This window comes from Micromys minutus, assembly GCF_963924665.1.
Source record: "Micromys minutus genome assembly, chromosome: 1".
Classification (NCBI taxonomy): Eukaryota; Metazoa; Chordata; class Mammalia; order Rodentia; family Muridae; genus Micromys; species Micromys minutus.
The window spans coordinates 26293402-26315359 of record NC_137969.1 but is presented as its reverse complement, the minus strand read 5'-3'; the positions used below and the strand labels follow the sequence as shown (position 1 = coordinate 26315359).

Sequence of the window (21958 nt, the reverse complement as noted above, 5' to 3'; positions counted from 1 at the left end):
GACCTTCTTTAACGCCACCCCCACCCCCCCCAGAAGGATTTTGTTCTTAGTATTTAGAATAAAGATGTGATGGGAACCGTATGTTGGCTGGAAGGTGGGGAAGGGAAATTGGTGGAGGCAGGGAGAGGTGTGGCCTGCTCAGAGGCAGTGGAGACAGGGGATCTGTAGTGCAGGGTGGCTGGAAGAAGGAGGCAGCTCAGTGTTCTGGGTAAGATGGCAGGTGCTCCTCCAGAAACCAGTGCTCCAAGCAATCCACCCCCCCTGCACCCCCCTCCCCCCGCCTGCCTTGAACTCTTGGAGTGAGAAAGCTGCAGGAACTTCAAGGTTACACATAGTGGGAAGGGGCCTGGAGAGCTTGCCTAATATAGAAACTAGAACTCCAGGGAGAAGAGCCTAGAATGGACTTCTGGGTGGGAAGGAAGCCTGAGGAACATACCAGAGTTCCTCTGAAGGGCAAGCGTGCTGTCCTCTGTCACAGGTAGCCCATCCTGGGGCAGCCTGTATTGTGATGGGACAGGATGGGAGATGGAGGAGGAGGGATGCCTAGGAGGTCAAAGGGGCTTTACCAACCTTAGGCAGCCAGGAACACTCTTCTGGGATTGGCACCCAAAAGAGCCGAACCCTTGACTCCTTGGGGGAAATTCTGTCCCGAGGGAGACCCATGGAGTGGACATTGGCAAGGTGACATGATGGGGTACTAGCAGAGGAAATAGGGTACCATAGAAGCTCATATCCAAGGTGCAAACTGAGTGGAGATCCACAGGCGTGGACTTCGGGCTCCTCAGGTGTCGGGAATATGAACGGGACTTCCTCATTTGCATCGGTGGCTTCCTTGTTTATCTAGATGGCTTTTAATTCTGCACTGTATAGGCACACATTTCCAAGTTTCCACTTCTTGTAGCCCACCACCCTCAGTGCAGTGGGTGGAGAAACTGACGCGCGGAGGGGCGGGCCGGTTTCCTCACCTGGCCCCTAGCCCTTATCCAACGCCCGCGAGGGGAGGAGCCAGTGGCCGCTCCGGCCTGGGGCTCTAAAAGCTATGGCGGGCTCTGGGTCGCGGCCGCGGAGCTGGGGCTGGCGAGAGACGGGCTCCAGGGATGAGGTCGCGGCCGGTGGGCCCAGCTCTGGACCATGTCGCTGCGCACAGGGTAGGAGGGCACTGGCCGGCCCCCGGAAGCCGGCTGTGCCCGCCGCGTGGACACCGTGAGTACTGATTCTGGGGCTTGGGATCTGGGGCCCCAGCCCTGGGTCTGAGCACTCACGCTTCAGACTCCCACTCCCCAGACCTAGGTCCCCAGCCTCTGCACTCCGACTGGGGACCGCAAGTCCCTGAAGCCCCAGGCGCTATCAGGCGTCTACCCAGAACAAAGGCGAGCATGGGCCAGCTCTGGTTGGCCGGAGGCTCCTAGCCTGGCACTCTGTCTGTCTATCTGCTTGCAACTCTCCCAAGGGCGTGGGAGTAGGCACCCTTCTCGCACCCCACGGCTGTGCTCCGACCGTGTTCCCCCTTGGCCCAGCGCGGGGGTGTGGTCGCGCCATTGTTCAAACCTCCGCCTGTCCAATGGTCCTGACCTTGCTTCTGCTGGCCTGGACCATACATGGACCAAATGTATTTGAGTGTTAATGGATCTCCCTCTCCCTCTCCCTCTCCCTCTCCTTCTCTCTCCCTCTCCCTCTCCTTCTCTCTCCCTCTCCCTCTCCTTCTCTCTCCCTCTCCCTCTCCTTCTCTCTCCCTCTCCCTCTCCCTCTCCTTCTCTCTCCCTCTCCCTCTCCCTCTCCCTCTCCCTCTCCCTCCCATCGGTCCCCCCCACTCTGTGTGTGTGTGTGTGTGTGTGTGTGTGTGTGTGTGTGTTGGGATAGCCAACGGAACTTAATTCTCTAAAAATTAAGGTGGAGTGAGCCTGACCATTGACAAGAACTTGATTGATTTCCGTCCTTTTTCCTTTCCTTTTCTGATGGAGTAGATCTCCCCGCCTCAGCTTTCTGATGCCGAGCTTTCAGGCTTGGGCCACTGCGGGCCTGGAGGGACTTCTGTATATGTATTTGGGGGATGGCACTGTAGTAAAGGAATCCCAGCAGCCTGCCCTTCTGGATCTTGTCCCAGACACCCCACCTTGCTGAGAGCAGGCCACTGACCTTGCTCTCATGCAGCTCCTCAGGGGTCCAGAGAGGGACCCGATGGGGTAAGTGGGGGGTACCAACAGAATAATGCCAGTTTAGGGAGCAAGTGTGACTGCTACTTGGGGTTCCTCACGGGAAGGAGCCTCTGATACACTGGGCTGATGAAGTGGATACTAGCAAACCAGCCAACCGGCCCTCATGGCACTGATGACAAGGGTGTGTGAACCCTTTGCTCCCAATTTATAGCTCTAAGAACTGAGGCTGGAGTTCCTCCAGAAAGCCAGACTAGGTAGGAATCCAAATCATTATTAAACCTGGGAAGTGGGGGCTCTTGGCTCACTTTTCTTCTACTGCCTGACTTTCTCTCTGCGGAAGGTCGGACCTGGCAGAGAAGGTGCCCAGAGCCTGCCTCAGTCCTTTTGAGCAGCGCTCCAGGGAGCCATCCCTGCCTTCCCACCTAAGACAAGCACCTTGTGAGCTCCTGTGGCATTGGGACCGTGGGTAGCTATGACATAAGACCTGATGTACCCAGATTAGGGTTTTCTGAGTTCAGCCATTACTGCCCCAGCCTTTCTGGGGCCATGAACTCGCGATGATAAAAGGACTGTGCTCAGCATTCTGGAGCCAAGTGTGTGGCCAAGAGGATTGGGAACTGGCTTTGTGGCACTGTCATCCCCAGAGTCTCACTCAGAAGCCTGGTGACTTAAGAAGAGTCCCCCTCCACTGACCTCCACATTGCATTCTAGATCTTGTCCTCCCAGGATCCCCTGCCAAGCTGTTCCCTGCTGTCCACCCCACCTGAGTCCTGTCTCTTTTGCTTCAATCACAGCTTCATGGCGGCTGAGGAAATGCATTGGCCTGTCCCCATGAAGGCCATTGGTGCCCAGAATTTGCTGACCATGCCTGGTGGTGTGGCCAAGGCTGGTTACCTGCACAAGAAGGGTGGCACCCAGCTGCAACTGCTCAAATGTGAGTCACTGGATCACGGGAATCTCAAAGGGAGGACTTGGCTCTGCTTCTCCATGGCTCTAATGGGTCTCCTGAGATCTCTTTTCCTTTTCTGGGTGCTGGCACACCTGGTAAACCTGATGATCTCCTTACATTGGACCTTGTCACAGGATCCAACATAGTATAGCTAGGCAAAGTAAGGATGAACATTTGGTGTACTGACCAGATAGTCATGAGCGCTTTAGTCTGTAGCCAAGGCTGGAGGACCCCAGGGCGGCCTGATAGATCTGGTCCCTCAGCGCTGCTCTTGCTTTGCATGCAAGTTGTAATGGAGTCATATAGCTCAGAATGATCCACGTGCCAGGCCAGGAGCCGGCTGAGTGAGTGTCAGGATGCTGAAGGCAAAGAGCCCTAGAGCCTTGCCCGGCTACACTGTGCTTTTGCCCCTGCAATGCCCTCTGCCAGGGACTCCCTGCCCCTGTGTTGCCTAGCTAAGATGCTCCAGCTGGACTTTTGGACCCAGTGTGCATATCGATATATAGACAACCTCCAAGAAAGACCCATAGATGGATGACCTTTCCCCAGGGTTAGGAGGAGCTGTTCTGGGCAGCAACAGTAAAGCATGAGAACAGCTCCATGTGGCTCTCCTCAGCCGCCTCTGGATGCCTAAGCTCTGCTCTCCCTGCCCAGTCAAGTGCTCACCTCCCCAGTAGTCTCACTGTTCCAAGCAAGGCGGCTATGGCCTCCTTAGGCCTCTGGTCCAGGCTCCACCCTTTCTTACTGTCCCTTGAGGCTTTAATCTACCCATTTTTTTTTTTTTTTTTGGGTGACCAGGTCTTCCCTGGGATGGTGCCCCAAAACTTGCCAGTGTGCCAGTGAACTTGTTTATATTTGACCCCAAAGAAAGTTCAAGGAAGGGGCAGCATACCAGCTCAGCTTCCTGCTCTACCTTCTGCAGTCTCAGAGGTCTGCTTCCGAGTTGCCCCAGAGTAGAGCTGACTAGTGGCTTTGTGGCTTACCTCTGCTGCTGAATTGTCCCCAGGGCCCCTCCGCTTCGTGATCATCCACAAGCGCTGCATCTACTACTTCAAGAGCAGCACATCTGCCTCCCCGCAGGGCGCCTTCTCACTGAGTGGCTACAACAGGTGAGTGCCCGTCTGCCCGCTCACCAGCCTCCCGTGCCAACTGCCTTCCCTCTCACTCTACACCAGAGCCAGTCCCTAGCTGTCTTGAGATGGCCTTCATCTGCTTGCTGGCTGTTTTTCTACCTACCCTGGCCTTTGCTGAGGGCGGGTGGTGGGACAATATGTGTGGGGTAAGGTCTTTACTAGGAGCTTCTTGGGGGTTCAGGTACCAAGAGCCTGGGCAATTTACTTTGCAGAGTTCCCATTGAATTACCTACCACCTTGTCAATTCTTTGTCCAGCCTCTGATCCTTCTCTTCACTCACCACACCTCTTTTCCAGGGAGCCCAGAGTCCATCCATCCCAGGCTATCCTAAACTCACTCTCTTCATGGACTTGCTGGCTCTAGGGTTTTCTCAGGTTCCAGTTCAGTTCCCTGCTACATTGGTATTATGGGCTGGGCTCCAGCCAGCCAGAATCCATTAACTTGCCCTCAAGGGCTTCTAGTCTAATAGGCAGGTATAACCTGAGCTAATGCCTACATGTTGGCCTATTGATCATCTTGAGTCCTTCTTGTGGCCTTGGGGGCTGTAGAGTATCCAGGCTTCTTACCTCCTAGTATTAGACTGAGCCTTTCATTACCCCATAAAGGCCCAGCCCATCCTGCTTAGAGTTGCTCTGGGCCTCTGCTTTACCCCAACTATATCCTTGATGAGCCAGCCTTGCCAAAGTAGCCAGGCCAGGTCCCTGGTCTAGCCCTAGGCACTGGGTAATCAAAGCTCTCTCCATAGTCACTTTCCCCAGACCGGGTAGCCTGCTGCGGTGCCAGCCAACCCGTGAACTCAGCCTCTGACCGATGTGACTGTACTCTAAAGATTTGGTGGGCTGAGCCTGAGAGGTTCTGGCCAGTACCTGTGATGACCAACCCTAGGTAGACTGATGTGTGAGAAAGCTCTGCATCAGGGGGCAGGCCACAGAGCAAAGAGGCAGTCCAGGGGCTGCATGTGGCAAAGCTGGGGGCAGTATCTTTTTGATGAATGACTCTGGTAGGCACGGAGAGTAATGGGACCTTATCTCTGAGTCTTGCACTCTGTTCTCCTGGGAAGTCCTCACAGACCCAGCACCTTCCAGGGCTCTTACTGTGCTATCTCCCTGAAGCATCTAGATATTCTACTGAGAGCCTGTCCAGATCCGCCCGTAGTCCCCAGGGCATGCTTCTTGAGTGCTGGAATCAATTCAGGGGTGGGCTTTGTAGTGAGAATTCTGGAATTTTGGTTTCTTTAAAAAAAAAAAACAGCACAGAAATAAGACTGTTTTTGTCTTAATCCCAGGTGTGGAGATATGGGACTACTTTGCAGCAGCTGACTATGATTTCCCTCATGCTCTAGCAGGGGCATGGTTTTGCCATCTGCAGATAGTTTCTGCAGTTGTGTGACGTTTGGAATTCTGGGAATCTTTCAGAGGGTATATAAATGCTAAGTGGGGTTCATTGTTGGTCATTTGTGGGGGTTGGTTGCAATTTGTTAGTAGTTGTGCTCAAAGAAGAAACAAGGAGAAAGAAATTAGATTCAGACTTATTCCCCACCCCTTCCTTCTACAGTCTTTTCTTTCCTATCTAGTGATAGTGGGTGGAAACGGGGGGGGGGGAAGAGTGGGGGGAAGTAAAGGGTGGGAAAAAGAAGAACCCACTAAGTAGCAAAAGTCCAGCTACAGGGGTTGATAAGCCCATTTCTTGAGTGGACAAGCTAGTGACTTCTGGCAATGTGCCCTCAGAGTGATGCGGGCAGCTGAGGAGACCACATCCAACAATGTCTTCCCGTTCAAGATCATTCACATCAGCAAGAAGCACCGCACGTGGTTCTTCTCAGCCTCCTCTGAGGACGAGCGCAAGGTGATTAGTGGGTAGCAGGGCCCCAGGAGCGGGCAGGACTTGCCTGAAGTGCCACACGGATCACCAGGCCCATGAGGTCCAGACAGGAGGCTAGGATCCTGAAGAGAAACACTTGGATATATGGGCAGCCAGGTGGACGAGGCCCACAGCCTGTATATACCATGAGAGCATGCTAGCAGGATATAGCCTGAAATGGGCTGAGGAGCAGCTGCAGCCCTAGGAGGGTGATGCCATGTCTGAGCCACAGGATCTATGCTGGACCTAGCTAGGTTCCTCTTCTTGGACCGGCTACTGTATAGAGCTAGACAGTGATGGGAAGAGGGTGGAGTGGGACCCCGTTCTGGGCAACATCATACTCACTGTGGCTATTCCTGACCCACAGAGCTGGATGGCCTTGCTACGCAGGGAAATTGGCCACTTCCACGAGAAGAAGGAACTACCTCTAGATACCAGGTATGCCAAGGGATGTGGTGGGTGGGTGGTAGTTACTAGGGCTTCTTGGCTCTTAGGACTCCTTTCTAGTCCCTGGGGACTAGACTTATAATCACTTTCCATAAAGATTTTTCTGGAGATGTCAGGCAAGCTTCATGTGTGCGGAAGCACACACTGCTTGCATAATCATGTACAAAATGTGCATGCAGCATCTCTGTTCTATTCTGTCTCCCTGCTCTGTCTCTGTCTCAGTCTGTTGTATTTATTTGTAACTCTTATGTGGGGCTCCTATGTGCCTTTCCTTCCTCTACTATGGAGGCCTAGCATTTACAGCTCAGTGTTTTTGATTCCTAACTCCCTGATGTCTACCTTGTCCCTGGGGGAGTGTAGTATTCCTGGTTTCAGCATCCTCACCCATGAGATGGACCAGCAAACAGCAGTGGCTCTCTAGGGAACCTAAGTCAGTTCTGTGGTAGTCAGTGAAACTGAGATTCAGAGAGGGCTGGGCACTCCCAAGGACCTGCCCTGAGATCCTGGACTGAATCCAGAGCTCCTGGCTGTCGGGTTGGACAAGAAGTAGCCATGTGGACAGTTCTGAGGCATCAAGCCAGTCAGGGTGGCTAAAACCACAGTGGGGCAAAGAGGTGGTGCCCCATAGATGGTCCCAAGCTTCCAGTTCCTATGTTTCTACACGTATATACGTGCCCAAATCTCTCTCTCTCTATGACCTTTGTGTCCTTATCCTCGGGTTTGTATATGCTCATATCTGTGTGTGGCTGTGGTGTTGGGAGTGTTCCTGCATATCCACAGGGTAACCCCTAGTCTAGTACTCATTGCTTGTTCCCTGCTCTGGATTTCAGCGACTCTAGCTCAGACACGGACAGCTTCTACGGCGCAGTTGAGCGACCTATAGATATTAGCCTGTCTTCATATCCCACAGACAATGAAGGTAAGACCATCTCTGCCCCTGCTGTATGTCCTCCGGCAGAGTAATGCAGCTTCCCTGCCTCTGACCTCTAGCAGTGTGAGGTCATGTTTCAGATCCTCCCTCCTTGCCCTCAGCCCCCTGCCTCCTGGGTGCCCTATTTCCATGAATGGAGCCCTGTGCCAGAGTGTCGTGGGCCATGCCATCTGTTCTGCACGCAGTGGGCCTGGGCTGTATCTCATCTTCCATTCATTACGTATAGATTACGAACATGAAGATGAGGACGACTCGTACTTGGAGCCTGATTCCCCGGGACCCGTGAAGCTTGAAGGTAGGGTGTGTAGCTGGCCTGGGGTCTCTTTGGTGAGTAGAGATTGGAGACTGGGACAAGAATAGAGCCTCTCCTAGGCTGGTGGGTCTTTATTGTTTGTAGCAGTGGCTGTCTTCAAACTCAGATCCACCTGTCTCTGCCTCCTGACTACAGAATTAAAAACAAGTACCACCACACTTAGCAGGTTGTGGGTCTTGCTCTGGGCGGACTCAGTTTCCTTGCTGTGAACCGAGTTTTCAGAGGTTCAGGGCTGGCTGGCTTTACTCACTTGCTCCTGCTACCTCCTGAGTTAACCTTGTGTGGCTGCAGGTCCATTGCCCACGGATACAAGTTCTCTGGGGATCGTAGCTGTAGGCCAGGTTGTCATCTCTGGCTCTGTCAGTGACCCCCTGAGGCACACAGTCTCCAGAGCAGATGAGCGTACAGACACATCTACACAAGTGACAGGGAAGGTCAGGGCTGGGGAGGAAGGCCATGTCTCTGTCCTTCACCTTGCGCTTTCTCTGCTTCCTTCGCTCAGAGCACTCCAGCTTTGTCTTGTCTGTCATTATGTCTTGGGATGATGGCCATCTTCTATTTGCTGTTCTCCACCTCCCGTCTGACTAGCTGTAGGTGTTCGGTGTCCTTGTTTGCTGCTTGCAGGCCGCCGGCTCGCTGATGCTCCTTCAGTGACCAGACCATTGGCTTTTATTTCCTACCTTCACACCTCTTGCCTTAGTCCTCAACTTGATTCTCCAGCTTCAGAGAGCGAGAGAGCAAAGTCTCTGTCCTTGAGCTGTAGGGAGGCACATTCAGGGCACCTGCGACCTTCATTAAACGCTCTCTCTGTCACTTTTCCTCCTGCCCTCTAGACAGACCTCCCCACTCCTCGCTGGCCTCATTCCTCTGGAAGGCCTGGCCTTCTGGCCCTTCTTGCTCTTCTGTCTGCAGCGTTTACTTCTTGAGTGACATCCCCACCTTCCCTGTGACTGAGGGACACCCAGGCTTCAGGTCTAATTCCTTTCATGCCATTCCCACTTGTCCCAGACCCACTGTCCCTTTGCTCCATATGACATCTGGGCTGGATGTCACACTGTGCCTTTTGCTCATTTTAATTGCAGGCTTTCATCTTTATCCCAGTGCTTCTGGCCCATCCTGCTTACCTCTGTTGTTCATCATTCACCCTTCCCTTTGCTCAGGTGAAGGCCTGGGAATCCCAACTCTGTTTACTTCTACCCGTGGGAGGCTTGAGAGCTCTTCGTGTAACATCTAGGCTGTAGACACCTTACAGGGACTGTTGTCAGGGGTATGGATAGGAAGTGCCTGAGAACAGTGGTGGCTTGGGCCAGGAAAGCTGAGTGGTGGGCCATATAGTGGGCATTAGGTAGGGCAAGGGTGAGACACGAAGGATGCATACTGAGTGAGCTGCTGCTGGCAGCTGAAGGTATAGAAGTGCATGCCTGGTTGGCTCTTGCTGCCTGTTGCTAGTATAGGATGGTGGTGATCCAGCCTCTATGTGATGCCAACTTGCTTTTACTTTTTGTCATGCAGATGCCCTGACCTATCCGCCAGCCTACCCACCACCCCCTGTGCCTGTACCTCGGAAGCCAACCTTCTCTGACTTGCCCCGCGCCCACTCTTTCACCTCCAAAAGCCCAAGCCCCTTACTGCCACCCCCACCTCCTAAGCGAGGCCTTCCAGACACTGGCCCTGCCCCTGAGGATGCTAAGAAGGACCCAATGGGCCTGAGGCGAGTAGAGCCTAGCCTCAGAGTACCTGCTACCCCTCGGAGGATGAGTGATCCCCCAATGGGCAACGTACCCACTGTGCCCAACCTCCGGAAACATCCTTGCTTCCGAGACAGTGTGAATCCTGACCCAGAACCCTGGACCCCTGGCCATGGGACTAGCTCTGTCTCCAGCTCTACTACCATGGCCATTGCCACCTCTAGGAACTGTGACAAACTCAAGTCATTCCACCTGTCTTCCCGAGGGCCACCCACATCTGAGCCCCCACCTGTGCCTGCCAATAAGCCAAAGTTCCTGAAGATAGCAGAAGAAGCTTCCTCGAGGGAGGTAGTCAAGTCTGCACCTGTGCCCCCTGTGGCCCCCAGGCCTCCTGTGCAGAAGATGACCATGCCTGAGGCTACTGTTCGGCCTGCAGTGCTGCCTAGACCAGAGAACATGCCTCTTCCCCACCTCCAGTGAGTCTAGCTTGGGTAGTGCCTCTCTGCTTGCCAGCCAATAGGTTCCTAAACCGAGTCTGTTCTCAGTCCAGTGTCCCTTACATTCTAAGAAGAAGCATTACCCTTACCCCTGGCTGATTCAGTGGTGCAGGCGATGTCTAGCCTTGTCCATCCTGATACAGGCTTATGTCTCAGAGCATGTGTGGCTTCCTTTATTTCCCCCTAAAGGCTTAGAGACTAGGCTCAGGAGGACTGCCTACTACTTGTGCAATGGGCTGGGCTCTTCCCCTAGGTGTCCTTTGTAGTCAGATTGCACTGTTCAGCCTCTCCCGATCTGTCCACCTCCTTGTAGCTTTAAGAGAGCTGTGACTTTGCCAGAGTCTCACAGGCAATCAACCTTAAATCTTGGGCCCAGGCAGTGAGTGCCCAGTGTTTTTGTCCACTATATGATAACACCTGAACCAGTGCCCCTACTTACCAGTATTAATGGCAGCCCTAATTTTGTAGTTGGGCTGTCAGGGCTAAAATAACTAACTCTCTTACCTCCTTTGGGCAGTGAGCAAGGGTTTCAGAACTTTGCTGTCCTGAGCAGTTACAGCCACAGGGGGCGAGAGAAAGCTGGCACCAACATTCCAATGGGTCTTGTGTGGAGGGGAGGAAGGGGTGACCTATCTATGCCTGAGAGTGCTAATATTCTGTCTTCCTCTCTGTCCATCAGGCGATCCCCCCCTGATGGACAGAGTTTCAGGGGCTTCTCCTTTGAAAAGGCCCGCCAGCCCTCACAGGCTGATGCTGGTGAGGAAGACTCCGATGAGGACTATGAGAAGGTAAGACTAAGTGGAGGACCCAGGTCTCACAGTCAGCAAGTGGGCAGATATGGGAGAGCTGTAGGCTGGGGGGGGGGGCTCACTGGCTCTCTTGAACAAAGGGTTTCATAACTGAGTTTGAGGGGACAAGACACCATGCAAAGCCCTGTATCCCGATGCAAGTGGCAGCCAGATGGGGGAGCAGTGATGTGTGCAGGGGTCATTCATACTTTGACAGTGACTCTGCTGGCCTCTTTCAGGTGCCGCTGCCTAACTCAGTGTTTGTCAACACCACCGAGTCCTGCGAAGTAGAAAGGTTAGTGCAAAGTGCTTCTTGTACTTGCTGTGAGGTCTGAGGTCCCTTGTCTCCCTTGTTCACTTTGGTGTTGGGCAAGCCTTAGTGCTTTGGCACTGTTTGGGGTCTTAGCACAATGGGAAACATGATAGCAGTGGGTCTGGACAGGCTTTTTTATTCTTGTGAGCCCCTCTAGCCTTATCTCCTCTATTACAACCAAAAACCAAGAGTGGGCTGAGAGCCCAGTAGTGGAATGGGCCTAGCAGGTATCTCTTATGAAAGCTGTCTGGGAAGGTTCGCCCACCAACATGGCTGTTTTGTTTTAGGTTGTTCAAAGCTACAAACCCCCGTGGAGAGCCTCAGGATGGGCTGTATTGCATCCGGAACTCCTCTACCAAGTCAGGGAAGGTAGGACAGCTGCTGAAGGACAGCAGTGCCACCACAGCCTTCTGTCCTCTTCCCTGGCACCTGAACTAAACTCTTTCTTCGGGGTCCTTGCCCAGCAGCACATTTTCTCTCTGTTCTCAGATCTATAAATTGGGAGTGAATATGGCTGCCTTCCATTGGAGCCATAGAGTGTGGATTAGGATGGGGTTTGTTCAGAGGGATAGGGAGACTGTGTAGGGCAGTGGAAGTAATAAGAGGTTGAGTATTCATTAACACAACACCTTACCTACCTCACTCATGTGAGAGATGGTTCCCAACTACTTGGCATCAGGGGCTCTCAAAGGGCAGAGGGATGACCTCCAGGGTGAGGGGCTATCTCTGTACAGGTGTTTGCAGCTGGAACATAGCTTATGCTACCACTGAGAGCTATAGCATCTAGCTCATAATTGCTGCTACCCTCTTCGGGCTTTGGTGGCCAGTCCTCTAAGCCTTCTTCCCCATATTTCCCTCCTTGTAGGTCTTGGTTGTGTGGGATGAATCTTCTAACAAAGTGAGGAATTATCGCATCTTTGAGAAGGTGGGAAACTGGGCCCTGATCTGAGGATGGGGTAGGGACATTGGCTTCAAAAGGCTTAGCAAGAGCCAAGTGAGTCCCCCTTACAGGATTTGGTCTTGGAAAACTGGACTGGTCCCTCCATAACATCAGCCCTCTCCTGTCCTTTGTCCTCAGTCTCGTCCCCATGGCCTTGGCTTTCATCCTCTCTTAACCTTGCTTGGTCATTAGCTTACTCTAGAAGTACTGGGTAGCCACAGACCTTGCCCTAAGAGCAGTTCTCACATCGGACCCTGAGGCTAACGAGAGGGTACTGCCCGGAGACCTCAAAAACACAGGCCTGATGTGTGTGTGGACAGAAAGGGAAGGAACATGGGCAGCTGGGAGCAAGCCCGGCTCTCAGTGCCATTGTTACCACCGACCTTCCCCTTTGACAAGCTGAGGGAAGAGGTGAGGGGGATACAGGCTTGAGAAAGTGGGCTACTCAGACTCTGCTGAGCCTGCTTCCTTTCTTCCTGCAGGATTCTAAGTTCTACCTGGAAGGTGAGGTTCTGTTTACAAGCGTGGGCAGCATGGTGGAGCACTACCACACCCATGTGCTGCCCAGCCACCAGAGCCTGTTGCTGCGGCACCCATACGGCTATGCTGGGCCCAGGTGACATCCATTTCACACAGCCGTTGGGTGGAAGCATCCACAGGGCCACAGCCCTGCCACATAGACAGAGACCGGCTTGCATGGGAAGATGAACAGGAGTGGCCTTGATGTCAGACCTCATCAACATGACTCCTAGCCTCAGTGAGCAGGCTGGAACAGGCCACAACTACTTAAGGACTGGATGGATGACTTGACCCATCCAGCCCCTTCATGACCCACCTCTCAAGAACCGAGGTCTGGTGACAAAGTGCTACCTGGGCTTTGACGGTACAAGATCTGGTCCCTATACCATACCCACTCTGTAGTGGGCTGGGACCAAGCAAGGCTAGGTTAGTTGAATGGGACCTAAACCTTGTCCTAGGACCCACAGGAATGCTAAGACATAGGAATGCTCAAGGAGGGACCATTGCCTCTCAATAAATCAGAGATGACCTTTGTCTCAATGACCAGGGTTTGATTGGCACAGAGGGGGCAGCAGGCTCTATTGAGTGCCACCAGTGTCTTCCAGGGCACAGGCTGCTGGGTGAACTAAGTGGGAGACATAGTAAATAACAGATCAGGATCCACTTGGATCTGTCGTCTTGCCAGGAGCCTGAACTTGAAAGCCCCAGTTAGCAGTTAGTGAGCAACTGTGTGACTGGCCTGGTGCTGGAGCTTGTTGCCAGCCGTGAGCAGCCCCTAGTCCAGCTTGGCCAAGCTTAGTCTAGGGCAGGTCAGTGAGTATGAGGCGCTGCTGAGGTGCTATGTTCTGGGAAGCTGCATGGAGGATCCAGGAGCTCGGAATCCAGTGGTGTCAGGCTGTGTGCGTTGGGGGGAGGTTCCAGTAAGACTTCTTACTGAAGTCCTGACTAGAGTGAAGGGGGACAGGCCAAGGGGGACAGGCCAACGATAGATGGGGATGGTGGCATCCACGTACTCCCAGGTAGTTTGGGTGATTCCAGTTGGTTCAGGCCACACCCCTGGCACAGTTGTCTAGACTGAACTTTTTCTGTGATAATAAATGCTTCTGGATGTCAGGGCTGGCAAGAGACCTTGGCACCATCTGGCTTCATTGTACTTTATGTTGAAGAAGGAGGTTGCTTTTTAAATTATTATTATTTTATGCATATGAGTGTCTTGCCTATATGTGTATCTGTGTATCATGTGTGTGCACCCAGTGCCCAGGGGGTACAGACGAGGGACTGGAGTTATGAATGGTTGTGAGCTGCCATGTAGATGTTGGGAATTGAACCTGGGTCCTCTGGAAGAGCAGCCAGAGCTCTTTAAGCTCCATCTCTCCAGCCCTAGAGGGTTTACATAGAACCTAGAGCAAGAGCTGGGACTTGTGCCCAGTAGCCAGGGACTGCTGTCTAGTAAGAGGAGCTTTTGTTTGGGATCCCCACCCCCCAACTCCTGTATTTGGAAGCTCCAAATTTATGGGTGTGGGAGGCTGTGTCCCCCAGGCATTCTGGAGTGCAGTGAATGACAAACAATGGATTCCAGTGGCCATCTGCTTCCAGGAACCAGAGTCCAGCTCTGCAGATGTTTCCTTTCAGCCTACCCTGGGAGAATGGTAGGCTTCTACCTACCATGTTTAGAGTATATGATCTTTTGGTATTTTGAACAATCCCTCAAGGAGCAATCTTTTTTTTTTTTTTTTTTTTTTTTTTTGTCTCTTTCTAAACTCAACCAAGGACTGGGGGCGTGGAAACGGCCAGTGTCCATTTCTGTAAAATACACAACAGAAGTAGGTGAGTCTGCTAATGCCTAGGAGTCTGCTGAGTGTGCACGGTGCTGCAGAGCATCTGCTTTGGAGACCAGCTCAGAGGGCTAATGTTTTTCAAGCCCAGGGCTAGAAGATTTAAGGATTCTTTGGGTCACAGCCATGTGAAGGATCCTTTGGGCTGACTAAACAGTTGACTAAACTGTGGATATTTAAGGCCCACCTAGGTTTCATAGAGCCTTGTCTTATCTCTTGGACTCTGGAACAGCTGGAACAGCTACTCGTCTCTTTGAACTGACCCAAGTCGAGGACTTTATTTGAAAGATTCTGTGCAGAGGTGAAGGAAGAGTCCAGTCCTTGGTCCTACAGCATGAAAGAGGAATTCATAGCGTGGTGGTTACTGTGTGTTGAACACCTCAGGCATCTGTGTTGCTGAGCTGGAGAACTAGACCCATTTTTAAGTGAGAGGCTTGAGAAGCCTGAGTTTGAGTCTCAGCTTTGCTACTTACTGTGAATCCATTGCTGCTTTACTGCTCTGAGTTGAAACTATGACTCCTGGAAGTCCCTGACACTCCACTAATCACTGTGGGTATCTGGTCAGCTCTGCTTACCTCCCATGGCTCCCAAGTGCCCACAACCACCCCAAGAGCCATAGCTCTGGGGGAGCAAATTTGCCTTCTGGATCCCAGTGTGTGAGGCAGGGTTTGGGGATGGGCAACAGGAGCTCCAGGTCCTGCCCTGGAGGTAAACTTAAGCTCTTCTTTCTACTATGAGAGAAACTGAAGCCCAGAGAGGGTCCCCTGGCTTTTCTGCCATTATGTTGTATTTATAGATGGCTTCTGTTTGGAGTCTGAGGAAAGAAGTTAGCATGGGAGGCATCCTTGAGTGAAGGCCTAGGGAGGAACACGGTTTTATTGTTTACGCTGATAGAGATGGAACCCTAGTGTCTACCACTGAGCTATAGCCCTAGACCAGTAGTTAGAGACTTATACAAGTACCATGTTTCTGAGTGTGCCCCTTATCAACTGGTCTCCCCCAGATATAGCTTCTTCCCCAATACAGGCCAACATAATAGGGAAGAGGCTTTGGAACAAGCCCTGGGGGAATGACTGGACAATGCCAGGGCCTACAGAGTAGATCTAGGACCTGAACCAAATCCATGTGCCTGGGAATGGGGAAGGAGAACAACCCAGATCTGGTCCTCACTGCACCTCTGGACATATCCTGCAAGCATCCACCTGCATCTCCTGTTCCCTCCACCTCGTTAAGACTGTCTGGCTATGGAGCCCTTAAGGAAACCTCCTTTTCTTGAAGAAGGGGCAGTGGCCTTTGCAAGCGCCACAACACCGAACTATGAAAATAATGTGCAGGTGGTGATCCATCCCCCTTCAAACAACTTTCCTGTCTCTCCCTGGAGGGAGGTTGGAGAGGCAGGACAGACCTCTGACTCATCCATCCTTCTACACACAGGCATTCAGCTTCCTGGCAGCTTGCTCTGCCTGAGAGCTGTCTCCCTCTCATGTCCTGAGCTGCTCTGAGCTCAGGCAACTCCTTTCCTTCTTTATTTCCTGTGAAATAAAACACAGATGTAACTATTAATGTGCAGTGTGGCAAACTGCAAAGGGTATCTCCTCGTCACCGTCCTCTCCTCCTAGCTCTGGCTTTGGTGAATCTCATGTTCTTGTAATCTTCACCACCCAGTTCTTCACCCGTTCCAGCATTTCCCTGTTTTTGTGTTTTGTAGCAACAGAATCATACAGATGCAATCTTTGGCATCTCTCTCCCTTGGCTCATTATCAGATTTTTTCATATTGCCACACATAGCTAACTTTGTTCAAGTTCATTGTTGAAACCGTTCCATTGTATGACTATCACTGCTCACAGAGCCAGTTCCCTGTAGACGGATGTCTGATCGTTTCCATTTGGGGACATTACAGATGGTGCTGCTAGCAGCCATTTTACCTATGATGCATCATTTCTCTAAGGTCTTTTGCTGCTTTTCAAGACAGCTGCTTAAGAATGCAGTTGAGAACCCCTTGGCTCTGTTCCCTTGCCAGTGCTTGGGGCTGCCAGAGATTTTATTTTTGCCAGTCTCGGGGGCTTCTTTTATTTTATGCTGTGTGAATGTTTTGCCTGAATGTATGTCTGTGCCCTGTATGTATGCTTGGTACTCACAGAGCCAGAACTGCACTGGATCCACTGGCAATAGATTTTAAATGGTTGTGAGCCACCATGTAGCTGCTGAAAATCAAAACCAGAAGAACAGTCACACTCTTGCCATTGAGGTATCTCTCTAGCCAATGTCTTTGGGTTTAGAGACAGAGTATTGCTATCTAACTCAGGCTGGCCTCTGACTTAATATGCAGACAAAGCTGGCCTTGAACTAGGTCCCTGTGCCTCAGGGGAACTAGGATTACAGGAGTATACCACCAAACCTGGCTGTTCTTTTTCTATTCTTACCTAATTCAAGAGTTAATATTCTTTTCTTCTTCCTAGAGATCACAAAGTCCTCACTGGACCTTAATTTACATCCTTTATTATTATCTCTCTCTCTCTCTCTCTCTCTCTCTCTCTCTCTCTGTGTGTGTGTGTGTGTGTGTGTGTGCGTGTGTGTATGGGTATGATGGATTTGATGTGTATGCATGTATATGTGAAGTCTGAGGTCAATCTTGGGTCCTTGCCTCCTTTCTCCTTCTGACTCTGTGTCTGACTCTGACTCTGTCCCTGTCTCGGTCTTTCTTGATTTGTTTTATGTGTGTGTGTAGCCTTTTTGTCTGACCAAAAGTGTCTGTGAGATACTCTAGGACCTGTGTGCCTGGGAACTGACCTAGGCTCTCCTGCAATAGTAAAAATGCTCTTAACTGCTAAACCATCTCTCTAGCCTGAGGCAAAGTCTCTTGTTTGCTGCTGCATATATCGGACTGTGAACTTACAGAGATTTTCCTCTCTCTGCTTCCTGTTTTGCTGCAGGACCACTGGGATTAAAGTTTGGTGCTGCTGTACCTTCCTTCCCATGGTTCTGGAGATCTGAACTCAAGCCCTCGTGTAGCCATAGTTATATCCAATATCTTCTCTACCCACTCTATATTCCTTTTTTTGAGGTGGCTTTTTGTTTCTTCTTTTTAATGTCTTTTTTTAAAAGATCTATTTATTTATTTAATATATGAGAATACACTGTCACTCTCTTCAGACACACTAGAAGATCCACCATGTGGTGCTGGGAATTGAACTCAGGACCTCTGGAAGAACAGTCAGAGTTCTTAACCACTGAGCCATCTTTCCAGCTCCTACTTGTTTCTTCTAATTAGTTTATCCCTCTGCCCTTTTTGAGCCTTTTGCTCTACTTGCTTCTTTATAGTTAATTCCCATGGCAGTAGAAATCACTCTCTGCCTCCCCCTGCCCCAGGTGCCTACAGGCTGGGGATGTAGCATGGTGGTGAAGGAGCCTGAGTTTAATACTTAGTGCTGGGGGGTGGGAAATTGTCTTGTGGCAGACATTCCTGCTAATATACACTGTATATATTACATAGCTGTTTGCCCTATTTACAAGGATGAGGGGCTGGTGAGATGTCTCAGTAGGTAAAGGCACTTGCTGCCAAGCCTGATGAACAGAATTTGATCCCTGGAATCCACATGGTGGAAAGAGAGAACTGACTTTTGCAAGTTGCTCTATGACCTTCACACACATGCCAGGCCCTGTGTGTGTGTGTGTGTGTGTGTGTGTGTGTGTGTGTATACAATAATTAAATGTACAGTAAAAAACAACACCAGCCAGGTGTATGGTGTAAGCCTTTCATTCCAACACTCAGTAGGGAGAGGAGGGTAGATCTTTGAGTTCAAGGGCAGCCTAGTCTATAGAGCAAGTTCTACAATCTCCAGGCTACAAGGTTATTCCAGCCAATTTGGTTACTGTTTTCAGTGATTACTAATTTACTTACATTGGTTCCAAGTGATTAGGTAGCAGTCAGCTTCAACTTTACCAGGTCTCCTAGTAGACATGACCTCTTTGGTAAACAGGACCAATCTACACCTAAGAAAACATAATAGAGCAGAATTTCCCAAGTTGGTCACTGGGAATTAGTTACCAAGAGAGAGCCCATGAAACACTTTTTGGTCCAGAATACACTACTTACTGGAAAAAAGCATTTGTCTCCAGGTCTGTGCCGCATCTGAATCTTGATGCAGATATCCTATTATACTGGTGAAATGACTTCTGAATGGTACCGGATGTGGCAGGAACAGTGAGTGTCACGTGCCTTTTGCCACAATAACTTTGCATAACAAATCTTTGATAGTAGGCAGGAATGTCCTGGTTCCATTTCAGCAAACCAGACATTTTGCATGTTATTTCAAAGATTTTTAATTTTTAAGTTTCTTTCTTTTTTTTTCTTTTTTTCCAGGGATGGGGTCTCCCTGTGTAGCTTTGCCTGGCCTGGAACTCTATGTAGACAAGGCCAGCTTCAAACTTAGAGATCTTGCCTACCTCTGCCTTAAGAGTACTGGGATTGAAGGCATGTGCCACCACACTCAGCAAGAATTGTTTTATTTCTAAAGTACTTGAATACATGTGTATCTGCATGTGGGTGTGTGCACATGTGAGTGCATGTGCCCATGGAGTACAGAAGAGTGTGTTAGGTCTCTGGATGCAGGACTTATGGGTAGTTCTCAACTGTCTGACTTGTGTTCTAGTCAAATCAGATTTGGTCCTCTACAAGGGGACCAAATGTTCTCTTAACTGCAGAGGAATCTCTCTAGCCCCCATTTTGTAAAATTTTGAATCATAGTGCTCTACAGTACTGACAGAAGAAAAGGCAAACTTGTACCCAAAAAGGTAGTAATCCTTGTCAGCGTTGCCTTCTAGGAAGAAGGACTCCAGCGTAGTCACCTGAAGTTGGTTGGTTGGCGAAGGGGGTCAGTTAGTTTTTGATGCTTACAGGTTGGAAACCTGGTGGCATCAATACATGGATGTTAAAAGGAATGATTACAGGGCTGGAGAAATGGCTCAGAGGTTACAAGCACTTGTTGTAGAGGACCCAGGTCCAATTCCCAAAACCCACATGGTGACTCACAACTATGCTTAACTCCAATTCTAGGGGGTCCAGTTCCAGTGCTGCCTTCCGACCTCCAAGGGCTCCAGCCCTTGTCAATGAGCAATGGACAGATCTTCATCTGGTCTGGTTGGGTGTGGTGGCACATGCCTTCCATCCCAAGGTTCGGGAGGCAAAGGCAGGCAGATCGATGTGAGTTCAAAGGCCAGTGTGTTGTACACAGTGAGTTCTAGGACAGCAGGAGCTACATAGTGAAACCCTGTCTACAACAAACAAACACACCAAAGATCTTCATCCTTCTTGTCAGCTCCCATCCCCATCCCTCTTTCTCAGACCAATCCATTTTCTGACTTCTAGACAGCCACTTCCAGGTTCCTGACTAATTAGCTAAGCCATTTATGACCTCCCCAAATCTGACCCACAATCCTTTCCACACAGTGGGAATAGCCATGTTCACTGCTTGAAACTTTGCCTCTGGGATAATCTCTCCCCATTATATTCCATTGGAACTGCTGAGTGGGCACACAGTGGTGCTAGACTCCTAGCTCACACCAACAAACCAAGACAAATGTCTTTTTCTTCAGCTGTCACTGTTGTATCAGGGTCCCAGACCTTAGTAGGCCCGAGATCTTAACACAACTGATTCCATGATGGACATTCTATTCAGGCTGTAAGGCCCAGCAAGTGGATGGCACCACCTGCTAAAACGAAAACAGACCCAATCCATCAATTCTGTAGGTTTGGGGAAGTCTCTGAGTATACTAACTAACCTTGCTTTCTGGCTTCTGTAGTTCTGCTTCTGGCTAACTGTTCTTGCTAACTGAAGTGTGTCAACCCAGAACATGTTTGTTTGTTTTTTTTTGTGCTTAAAAGCACCCCCCCCCCAAAAGGTTCAGTGCTACATGAGATCCTGAACACCCAGTATAGTTGCCAGCCAGCCATTAAAGACTTTGCATTGGCTTAAACCCACATCCAAGCAGTTTTCTCTGGTGAATACCCACAAGACTCCTCAGTACACATACATATGGAGTAGGAGACATTGGATTATGGTAGTGAGGGACATAGCCAGGCCAGGACATCCGGTGTTTTTCAGTCCGCCTTTATTCTCTAGAGCTAGTGTGGCAGCCAGCAGGCCCCAGTAATCCTTGTCTCCACCCTCAGTGAGGGGCAGGGAAGTAGTGTACAGGGATGCATGGTCATGTCCTGCTTTAACATGAGTGTTGGGGATTGAAACTCAGGTCTTCATGCTTGAGCAACAAACTCCCTTAGCTACTGAGCCATCCCCCCTTCTTGAGCTCCTTGAATTTCTGGCTTTGGATCTTCAAATATTTCTGCCTTTCCACCCCCACCTCCATTTTCTGGGACTCCAATGGTACATATATTAGGCCTATGAAGTCCAACAGCTCTCTGGTATGCTGTTCAATCTTTCCCAGTTTCTTTACTTTGTGCATTTGCCTTGTGTCTTCAAGTTAAGAAATCGCTTCTTTTGTTGACTAATTGTCTCCTAATCCCATCCAGTGTTTTGTCATCTCAGACACTGTGGACTCTTCATCTGTTCATGTCTGATTTATGTTTCATTTTTATATCTGCATATACGGCACGTTTCAATCACTCACCCCTCTCTCCTTCCCTCGTTCCCTTCAGCAAGCCTTCACTGGCGTCTCTTAGGGGTCAGACATGTTGCTGGGTGCTGAGGAAACTGAAGTGATGGAAGAGACTTGAGGCTTTGTCAGAAAAATCCTCTGAGAACAGTCAACATGTAGGGCAAATGTTCCTGGGACAAAGGGTACTGACTGGAATCCACAACCTTTCTGACTATGGCGTCAAAGCCAGGACTCCTGCTGTGAGGAGAGGCTGGGATGCCAGACTTTTCTCACCTGCCAGGCTCACAGCTTCAACCAACAATGGTTTGAAGGAAACAAGGAGCTGGTCCCCTTTGTTTCCTTTGGATTATCTAGGATTCAGATGGCAGGGGAGACAGTACTGATTTGGTTCCTTAGGTTAGTTTACCAGGCCGGTGCCAGGTGGACTGGTTCTGCCAAGGCCTCACCTAGCCTCATTCCCTGACTCTGAAGAGGCCTTGGTGTTTGTTAATCCACTCTCATCCGGCGGGCCCTTCCTGTCCGTGGAGCTTTATCAGTGCACACAGACCTCGCAGTCCCGACTCCACCCTGATTGACAGCTCAGTCTCCAAACTGCCTAGTGATCTTCTCGCCTGCAGCGCACCTAGACCAGGTCCGTCTGCTGTCAGTTTGTGGGTCTGACCGGTCTCAGTGGGAGATCCAGAGTTCCAGTGAGCAGGTGCACCAGCCCGCGGTCCTGTAGCCTGCAGGGGTCAAAGCAACCGCTAATCTCAGTGATGTGGCCTGAGGCCTGAGGCCAGTGTCTACCCTTCTCTCCGCCTCCCAGGACCCGCCCTTCTCTGGGCCTGCCCCTTGCCTAAGATTGACCAATAATAGAGCGTAATGCTGGACGGCAGTAGGGCCTTCAGACCAATGGGGATGCGCATTGTTGGGCCGCGGCGCCGCAGGCCGCACCCAGCTTGGCGGCGGGGGCGAGTAGAGGGGTGAGGGTTGA

The 21958-nt window shown here is 50.8% G+C and overlaps 1 protein-coding gene and 1 long non-coding RNA gene across 2 annotated transcripts in view; one reads left to right on the top strand and one right to left on the bottom strand.

The window, feature by feature from the left end:
• Positions 1–13012, top strand: part of SH3BP2 (SH3 domain binding protein 2) — a 35038-nt gene extending 22026 nt beyond the window's left edge. Inside the window, exons 2-13 of the mRNA XM_080909961.1 lie at positions 2951–3090; positions 4112–4214; positions 5966–6083; positions 6466–6536; positions 7376–7464; positions 7703–7771; positions 9302–9953; positions 10654–10762; positions 11002–11057; positions 11363–11444; positions 11941–12000; positions 12498–13012. Coding sequence (XP_080766087.1) covers positions 2955–3090; positions 4112–4214; positions 5966–6083; positions 6466–6536; positions 7376–7464; positions 7703–7771; positions 9302–9953; positions 10654–10762; positions 11002–11057; positions 11363–11444; positions 11941–12000; positions 12498–12635 — 1683 coding nt within the window. The 5' untranslated portion in view covers positions 2951–2954 and the 3' untranslated portion in view covers positions 12636–13012. The remainder of the gene's footprint in view (positions 1–2950; positions 3091–4111; positions 4215–5965; positions 6084–6465; positions 6537–7375; positions 7465–7702; positions 7772–9301; positions 9954–10653; positions 10763–11001; positions 11058–11362; positions 11445–11940; positions 12001–12497) is intronic.
• A 2314-nt stretch (positions 13013–15326) lies between these two features.
• On the bottom strand, positions 15327–18354 carry LOC308426341. The gene is made up of 3 exons (XR_013975199.1): positions 18272–18354; positions 16509–16574; positions 15327–15901 (listed from the first exon to the last, which is right to left on the bottom strand). It is a non-coding gene; the product is annotated as an uncharacterized lncRNA (long non-coding RNA).
• Between the last annotated feature and the right edge of the window lie 3604 nt (positions 18355–21958).